Below are 9702 nucleotides of genomic sequence, written 5' to 3' on the forward strand. Positions count from 1 at the left end.
CTCTTCGTGTGTAAACTAAACGAGCCAATGCACATTGGCATGCATGATTGCATCCAGCTGTCGCTGATCACAGCGTGAGCATAAATACACAGCAGGTGCAATGCATAGACAGGATTTCGCTGAGGAGCCGAGCTTGGGTCCGGCCGCACAGCGGTGGTACAGCAGCTGAGGCGACGGGACGTGACGTCTCCGTTCCCTCCTTCAGGGAACGAGGGTTACATACGTAACCAAGACGTTCCCTCTCAGTCGGTCTCTACGACGTCACGTCGGAGACCGACGAATTGGGATCCCTAGCAAAGCGCCGCAGCTGCTGCCCCCCTCCAGTGTCCTGAGCAAGCCACCTGGCCTCCAATTTTTGCTAAGGCCAAGGGCGGATCAGAAAAGACCAGTCACTGTATAACATAGCACTACCTACTTAGTGAAGCTGGAGCACTGGGAACGTGCGGAGCTCCCACCCATCCCGCAGGAGGTTCGGAGCAATACGCATATGGCTCAATTAGGACATATGGAAGAATGGAGGTGATTGAACCCTCGTGAAGATGGTAGAAGGTTACCGGGGAAACACGGTCTCTGTGGGTACCGTGGAAGACATATGGGATTCACTTAAGTCTCTCATGTATCCTAAGCCTTCTATCGGTTCTAAAGATTCATCGAGAGAGGCCTGGCGCCTAGACGCTCCGCTACGTCTGGAGCCGAGGAAGGAGGACTCGACAGGGTCTTCATGGACACTCTGGAGAAGATAGCAAGCCGACCTGAGCCAGTGCCTCTCAGTGCTTCTACCCGTTTGAGGTGAGAACACAGGAGGAGACTGGCTCTACACGAAGGCTATAAAACCTAGCGAACGTGTTAGGGGTCGCCCAACCCGCAGCTCTACAAATGTCAGATAGCGAGGCGCCACGAGCCAGCGCCCAGGAGGATGCAATACTCCTAGTAGAGTGAGCTCGCAACCTGAGCGGGCAGGGCACGCCCTGAGCTTGATAAGCCAAGGCGATGGCATCCACTATCCAGTGTGCCATCCTCTGCTTGGAGACGGCCTTCCCCTTCTGCCGTCCTCCGTGACAAATAAAGAGCTGATCTGAGGTCCTGAAGCTTTGCGTCCGGTCGACGTAGCATCTTAATGCTCGGACGGGACAAAGCAAAGCTAGGGCTGGGTCTGCCTCCTCCGGGGGCAGCGCTTGCAGGCTCACCACTTGGTCCCTGAAGGGAGTAGTGGGAACCTTGGGCACGTAGCCAGGCCGGGGCCTCAGGGTTACCTGGGAATCTGCCGGCCCGAACTGAAGGCACGAATCGTCGACCGAAAACGCCTGCAGGTCCCCTACCCTCTTGATGGAGGCCAATGCCAGCAGGAGCAGAGTCTTCATAGAGAGATACTTCAGCTTGACTGACTGTAAAGGCTCAAAGGGGACCCGCTGTAGTGCTGTGAGCACCAGAGACAGGTCCCAAGAGGGTACGGAGGGGGGCCTAGGAGGATTTAACCTCCTGGCTCCCCTGAGAAACCTGACGACCAGGTCGTGCCTACCTACTGACCTTCCTTCAACGGGGTCATGGTTTGCAGAAATAGCGGCTACATAGACCTTAAGGGTGGAGGGTGACAGCCTACGCTCCAACCCTTGCTGCAAAAAGGTAAGCACGACTCCGACCGAGCATCTTCGGGGATCCTCATTTCTTGAGAAAGCCCATTCGACGAACAGGTTCCACTTCAAGGCGTAAGCATGTCTCGTGGATGCAGCTCTCGCCGAAGTGATGGTGTCTACCACTCCTTGGGGTAGATCACTCAGAACCTCCGCGTCCCGTCCAGGGACCAGACATGTAGTTTCCAGAGGTCTGGACGCGGGTGCCACAGGGTGCCCCGTCTCTGAGTCAGTAAATCCTTCCTCAGAGGAATCCGCCAGGGAGGGGCTGTCGCGAGGAGCATCAGTTCTGGGAACCAGGTCCGAGTAGGCCAGTAAGGCGCCACTAACAGGACCTGCTCCTCGTCCTCCCTGACCTTGCACAGTGTCTGTGCGAGAAGGCTCACTGGGGGAAACGCATACTTGCGAAGGCCCCTTGGCCAGCTGCATGCCAGGGAGTCCGTGCCGAGTGTACCCTCGGTCAGGGAGTAAAAGAGCTGGCAGTGGGACGTCTCTGGAGAAGCAAACAGGTCTACCTGAGCTTTCCCGAAACGTCTCCAGATCAGCTGGACCGACTGGGGATGGAGTCTCCACTCTCCGGGAAGCGCAGCTCGTGAGAGCTCGTCGGCTGCACGGTTGAGCAAACCCGGAATGTGAATGGCACGAAGCGACCTCAGATGCTTCTGACTCCAGAGGAGGAGAGAACGGGCGAGCTGCGACATGCGACGGGAGCGTAGACCACCTTGTCGGTTGATGTACGCAACGGTCGCAGTGTTGTCCGTACGGACCAGCACGTGTTTGCCTCGAAGGCGCCCTTTGAGACGGTTCAAGGCAAGGCGTACTGCCAGCAGCTCTAGGCAGTTGATGTGCCAGTGTAGCTGGGGGCTCGTCCAAACGCCCGACACTGCCTGCCCGTTGTACGTGGCTCCCCAACCGGTGGTGGAGGCATCCGTGTGTACCACAGCGTGCCTGGAGACCTGTTCTAAGGGAACTCCTGCCCGAAGAAAAGCTAGGTCTGACCACGGAGTGAAGGTTAGGCGACAGGCCGAGGTTACTTTGACCCGGAGAGTGCCGCGCTGCCACGCTCTCCTCGGGACTCGGCCATGAAGCCAGTGCTGAAGTGGCCTCATATGGAGCAGGCCAAGCGGTAGAACTGCCGTAGCTGCTGCCATATGCCCCAGGAGCCTCTGAAACTGTTTCAGTGGGACCACTTCTCTGCTCTTGAACGTATTCAAGCAGTTCAGCACCGACTGAGCCCGCTCTTGCGTGAGGCGAGCTGTTTGGCTGACCGAGTCCAGTTCCACACCAAGAAAAGAGATCCTCTGCACGGGGGAGAGTTTGCTCTTTTCCCAGTTGACCCGAAGGCCCAAGCGGGCGAGGTGTGCCAACACCAGGTCCCTGTGTTCGCATAACTGCTCTCGAGAGTGTGCTAGTATCAGCCAGTCGTCGAGGTAGTTGAGGATACGAACGCCCTGTTGAGGGGAACAAGGGCCGCCTCCGCGACTTTCGTGAAGACACGGGGGGAGAGGGACAGCCCGAAGGGCAGGACCTTGTACTGATATGCTCTGCCTTCGAACGCGATCCGCAGAAATGGTCTGTGGCGCGGAAGGATCGAAACATGAAAGTACGCGTCCTTCAGGTCGATCGCTGCGAACCAATCCTGGGGACGAACACATCTGAGGATGTGTTTTTGTGTGAGCATTCTGAAAGGTAGCTTGTGAAGAGCTCGATTCAAGATGCGCAGGTCCAGGATCGGTCGTAAACCGCCGCTTTTCTTGGGTACTATGAAGTAGGGGCTGTAAAACCCTGTCTTCATATCGGCTAGAGGGACCGGCTCTATTGCTTTCTTCGCCAGCAAGGTAGCAATCTCTGCCCGTAGGACAGGGGCATCTGCTACTTTCACTGTAGTGAAGTGGATGCCCCTGAACCGAGGCGGACGCCGGGCGAACTGAATCGCGTAGCCGAGCCTGATGGTCCGGAGGAGCCAGCAAGACGGACTGGGAAGCCCTCTCCAGGCCCCCAGCCAACGTACAAGAGGGACCAGCGGGACCACTGACGTACCTGCGGGGGGGCAGCGAGGTGGAACGCAGGGACCCCGCTCGGGCGTCTCTATGCCGGTCCGAAGCGGGGTCAGAGTGTCTGTGTGTGGTGTGTGCAAGACATTTACCTGCGTTCTGGCAGCTGGTGCGTGAGTAGTCCGTCTTACCGCACTCTCCAACCGCCCAGCGCCATTTGCTGGCGGGAGGGGAGAGGGGGTGAAGCCCGGGGCTAACCCGTGCAACACCCGCTGTCCCCTCTGGGGACCCAGAGAAAGTAGAAACTGCTCTTTTATTGAAAATTTGGGTGTCACCGACCGTGAGGCCGATGACGGGTTTCTTAAAAGAAACTTTTTTAAAGGAAACAAAAGATTCTCCGCCCGGCCCTCCTCCGGGGGAGGGAGTGGTGCGATCACCATCTCCCGAAGAGCAGCTTCCTCCATCTCTGGGTCGCCCGTCTCAGGGACGCTTGTTCTTGCGTTTCCCACTGGTCTTGGTGGGAGCCTGGACGGGCGGGGCGGCCGCCCTGGGACCGGCTCCACGGCGCCGCCGTGAAGGCTGCTGCGCAGGCTGCTGTGGAGCGGGGGCGGAGGCAGGGGGCCGCCCTCGGCGACGAGCAGACCGAGGTGCCGCCGGCGGCTGGGTGGAGGCAGCAGCGGGAGCACGCCGGGGCAGGATATGACTGATGGCCTCAGTCTGCTTCTGGGCGGCCGAAAACTGCTGGGCGAAATTTTCGACCGCGTCGCCGAAGAGGCCGGTCTGGGACACGGGGGCATTCAGGAACCTGACCTTGTCTGCTTCCCTCATGTCGGCCAGACACAGCCAGAGATGGCGTTCCTGGACCACCATCGTGGACATCGCACGACCCAGAGACCGCGCCGTAACCTTCGTCGCTCGTAGCGCGAGGTCCGTAGCGATACGGAGTTCACGTAGAACTTCCGGGTCGTGACCACCCTCGTACAGGTCCTTCAGTGCCTGGGCCTGATGGACCTGTAACAACGCCATAGCGTGTAGGGCGGAGCCAGCAGCGCCACAAGCCGTGTAGGCACTGCCGATCAGAGCCGACGAGTGCCTACAGGCCCGGGAGGGGAGCAACGGGTTGCCCCGCCAAGTGGAAGCGGCGCCGGGACACAATTGCATCGCCACCGCACGCTCCACCGGCGGGACAGCCGCGTACCCCCGCGCTGGTCCGCCATCAAGGGTGGTGAGGGAGGACGTGCCACTGGAGCGGTTTCTGGCAGTAAAAGGTGCCGTCCACGTCCCAGTAAGCTCGTCATGCACCTCCGGGAAGAAGGGCACTGGGGTGGGACGCTGAGAACCAGCGCGGGCCACCCCAAGATACCAGTCATCCAGCCGAGAGGGGTCGGGACGTGATGGAGGGTTCCATTCAAGCCCTACCCTCTCGGCGGCCCGGGAAAGCATAGCCATCATTTCGGGGTCGGTATCCGGCACCGCTGACCGCCCAGTGGACGGCAGCGATCCGGAATCGTCCTCCCCCGAGAAGTCTGGCTCACCCCCCGATGCAGCGATTGACATCCGGTCGTCAGGGGGAGCCCCAAAAGTAATGAGCGGTACCTCACGAGGAGGACCCGAACACTCTTCTGGGAGCTCCGGATGGAACGGACTGTCGGTGGAAGGAGGAACCCCCGGCGGATTATCCACCCGTTTGCCGGGGGGAACGGTAGATCTGGGCAGAGGAACTGGCACCCCGCCCCTTTGCAGGAAGCGGAGTCTGGTCCGCAGCTCCGTGATGGACCTGCGTCTGTGAGCACCTGTTTTTACACCAATGTGAATGCTTGTGTGTGCACCAGTGTGTGTGAGCGCACTTGTGTTCATAAGGTTCCTCCATGTAAATGTTTAATAGGGTGTGGGGAACCATAGCCCCGTCCTGCAAGGCATGAAGCAGACATGGAGGAGACCCGGGCCCCAAACATCCGGAGGCCCCCCAGGGCATGGGATTTTCCTCATCTTCCTAGGAGTTTAAGGCCTCCCAGGCACAGAAGCATCGGCTCTGGGACTAATCAACCAGAAGATGGCAAGGTGATGAGACAAGGCACTAAAAGAACTGAGAAAAGCCTGGAGAACTGAGCCTTTATCTCCTATGGGGGTCACAGTCAGGAGATAAAGTTAAGTGGGAGGCCAGGGTAATTGATAATTGGGAGGCTAGAGAGCCAATGGTGACTTTTGCTTTTGGAGGGAAAGTTTACGACTCTTTTGTAAGCATGGTATTTGCATATGTACTGGGATTGGTTGTTCATGTAAAAAATTCAACGAGACCAAACATTTTGTGTGGTTATACTACATAGTGATTTATTATAACACATGCATTAAAACATTACACAATACAAAATAAATTAACAGTAATAACACACAATGATCTAAAGATATGTGTGTTTGTTCACAGAAAGGTTTTTCTAAGAATTAATGAAAGCAGTCAGTTCCTACGGCAGTATGTGTCCTTTTTTTAGAGTATTAGTTGGGGAAAATTCTCTCTGCATACTTTTGAGTGGTAAAGATTATGGCAGAGGAGTCCTGGATGCCATAGTAAGACCATTTGTAGACATCATGGTAGCCAGTGTTGTGGATTGGGTGTGTTCATTTGTTAATCTAATGAAAAATTGATTATTTGGTGGATCTAATGAACTGTGCGTCTGATTGGTCCAGACCCTACATTGTTTTTTCCGAGCAACACAAAGGCAACAAAGAATGTCGGTTTGAAGAGTAATTTACGACAGAATCAGATGCGGCTCAACCAATCAGAATCAAGGACCTAAACTGTTTTATACATTTTGGTTGAAATTCTTTCCGCACTGAGGGGATCTGTCAGCCTTCACTTTTGTGAATTTTAATGTGCCTGTTAAGATTTTCTTTTAGAGTGAAACTCTTTCCACATTGTTGGCAGATAAAAAGGCTCTCTCTATTGTGGATCTTTGTCAAGGTTTCCTTGTTGACTGAAACTGTTTCCACATTGACTGCATGTGTAAGGCTTCTCTCCAGTGTGAATTCTCAGGTGGTCTCTAAGGTTTCCAGGATTAATGAAACTTCTTCCACACTAACGGCACGTGAAAGACTTCTCTCTTGTGTGAATTTTCATGTGACTTTCAAGGTTTCCTTTGTGACTGAAACTCTTTCCACAATGTTGGCAGATGAAAGGCTTCTCTCCAGTGTGAACTTTCATGTGGACTTTAAGGTTTCCTTTGTGACTGAAACTCTTTCCACACTGTTGACAGATGAAACGCTTCTCTCCAGTGTGAATTTTCTTGTGGACTTTAAATTCTCCTTGTTCATTGAAACTCTTTCCACACTGTTGGCAGATGAAAGGCTTCTCTCTTGTGTGAATTTTAATGTGCTTTTTAAGGTTTCCTTTGTGACTGAAACTCTTTCCACAATGTTGGCAGATGAAAGGCTTCTCTCTTGTGTGAATTTTAATGTGATCTTTAAGGTTTCCTTTGTGACTGAAACTCTTTCCACACTGTTGGCAGATGAAAGATTTCTCTCCTGTGTGAATTCTCATGTGGACTTTAAGGTTTGAATTTTGAATGAAACTCTTTCCACACTGTTGGCAGATGAAAGGCTTCTCTCCTGTGTGAATTCTCATGTGGACTTTAAGGTTTCTATTTTCACTGAAACTCTTTCCACACTGTTGGCAGATGAAACGCCTCTCTCCGGTGTGAATTTTCATGTGGTCTTTAAGGGTTCCTTTTCGAGTGAAACTCTTTCCACACTGTTGGCAGATGAAACGCCTCTCTCCGGTGTGAATTTTCTTGTGGACTTTAAATTCTCCTTGTTCATTGAAACTCTTTCCACACTGAAAGCAAGTGAAAAAACTCCTAGTTCTTGTCTTTTGAGCTCTTTTTTGTGTAGAAGTATTTTCTGACTCTAAGGAACAAAATGATTTTTTTCCAGTAATGAAAACATGAAGATTTTCAAACTGATCTTTCTCTTCAGTTTCATTCAGTGCTGTTGGGCCTAAGGTGGAAAAACAAAGAAATAAAAGTTAACCCCAGTTTAATGCCACAGAGCAGGTAACACCAATCATGTAGATTTGTAATGCATGTATGCTAGATCTCATATCATGGTGTCCAAACCTGAGCATAGTCTGGTGTCCTATAGCAGGGGTCCCCAACCTTTTATGTACCATGGACCGGTTTGATTCCCGTTTTTTTTTTTTTCACGGACCGGTGGCGGGGGGGTGGGGGGGGGGGGATGTCATAACAAATTAATTCATTGTAGCCTGCCCTACCGTTTCACCAGTGCTTAATTTGAGCTGGATTTTTAAAGATCCGGCATTAACACGTGACAGTGCGTGCTTTTATAGGAGACAGAGCAAGCGCGGGTTTATGTAGGAGATGTAATTGGAGGATGTGTTTTGGTCTACAAAAAGTGAAACTAAAAATAGCAGGCGTTGAATTCACGTACCTCTGTAATTCGGCACAAATCCAAGTGTTTCCATATTCCCAGTGTATTTGAATACTAAACTGTTATTTATAATGTAAACTAGGCTTTGAATTGTACGTTCGTATTTCGATGGAAAAAAAAAATTCTCTTTTTTTGTTCCAAACTCTGTTCGTTATGGTAAAACCATGAAAAAGGCATATTTGGTGTAGTTTATTTAATCTAATTTGATTAAAATTATTTAGATTTTTTTTTGCTGTTTTTGTATGCCTTATTTATTCATGTAAACGAACTAGTTCATGTAATTCGTTTGGAGTTCACTGTAATTTGTATTGTGATCGCTAACAACTTCCTTGTTATTTTTTCCTAATAATAATAATAATAATAATAATAATAATAATAATGCTAAAATAAGTAAAGATGCAGAAATTGAAAGCATTTCATTTGGCTATATAGTGTGATTAATTGTGTGTTTTTCACGAGCGGGCCATCGGCGATGGACGATGGCATCGTCTATCGACCCAACCCTGTTGTGTATGGCTGTATGCATGCATTACTTGAAAAGAACAAGCTCCAGTTATGTATGAACAGTGAAGGTAACGAACTCTTAAACATGTGAAAAACGTGAACTTGAAGAAGTGAAAATTGAACAATATGAACTACGAACTATAAACATTGAACAACTTGAAGCTATCTTTCAAGTGTGAACAGGCTTAACAAAATATGGGAACTAAATATGGGAACTAAACGAATATTATCAGTGGGAGCCCTGTGCTTGTTTCCCTGCAACAAGAAGGTTCCATCTGGGTTGATGGAAGACAGTGACACCCTCAGTGTGTTTGAAATGTCCAGTCTATTGCGCAATTTTGTCTTAGTTGCAGTCATTGCCGAAAACCCGGACTCGCATAGGTACGTGGTGGGAAATGGTAGCAACGTTTTCAGCGCTTTTACGGCTATCTCGGGATATTCTGCTTTGGTTTTGATCCAAAAACCCGCCAGAGAGGTTTGTTCATACACACTCTTAAGACCACCGTCATTTGCAATTTCAATCAATTGATCTTCCTCCTGCGCTGACAAGTTAGGACTATTCGGGATATTGACAAATGGGTTACGGACCCACTCACTCGTTTGCCGTGGATCTTTGGAGGAAGGAAAGTAACGCTCAAACTCATTTGAAAGTGCAACAAGGTGATCGTGCACCAGCTGCGAGAGAAAGGGCCCTGCCGAAGTCTCTCCCAAAATCCCCACTACTGTTTGGAACATATCAAATACACCCCTGTCCACTCGTCGTCCCCACAAATCAAGCTTGGCTTTAAATGCATCTGCCAGTTTAAAGACAGTCGTCATTCTCCCCTGGAGTGACAGGTTGAAGTCATTTAGCAATCCGAATGTCACACAGGTAAGCGAGTTTTGACACCCAGTCCTCATCACTAAAATGTGCAGCCAACGGTGACTTTTTTTCTGTAAGAAATCTCTGCAGTGGCTCTCGCAACTCAAACACTCTGGCCAGTGACCTGCCCCTTGACAGCCATCTGACCTCTGTGTGTAAGAGAAGGCGTTTGTGCTCTGCATCCATTTCTTCACAGAGCTGCTCAAATAAGCGAGAGTTGAGTGCGTGTGCTTTAATGTGGTTGATTATTTTAACTACATCATTTAATACC

General features: G+C 51.1%; 1 protein-coding gene across 1 annotated transcript; it reads right to left on the minus strand.

The window, feature by feature from the left end:
• Positions 1-6366: 6366 nt before the first annotated feature.
• On the minus strand, positions 6367-9388 carry LOC141320293 (uncharacterized). Its single transcript, XM_073833298.1, has 2 exons — positions 9166-9388; positions 6367-7615 (listed from the first exon to the last, which is right to left on the minus strand). Exons 1-2 carry the CDS (start codon positions 9386-9388, stop codon positions 6699-6701), a joined length of 1140 nt encoding a protein of 379 aa, XP_073689399.1. The 3' UTR covers positions 6367-6698.
• Between the last annotated feature and the right edge of the window lie 314 nt (positions 9389-9702).

This window comes from Garra rufa, chromosome 1 (assembly GCF_049309525.1).
Source record: "Garra rufa chromosome 1, GarRuf1.0, whole genome shotgun sequence".
NCBI lineage: Eukaryota > Metazoa > Chordata > Actinopteri > Cypriniformes > Cyprinidae > Garra > Garra rufa.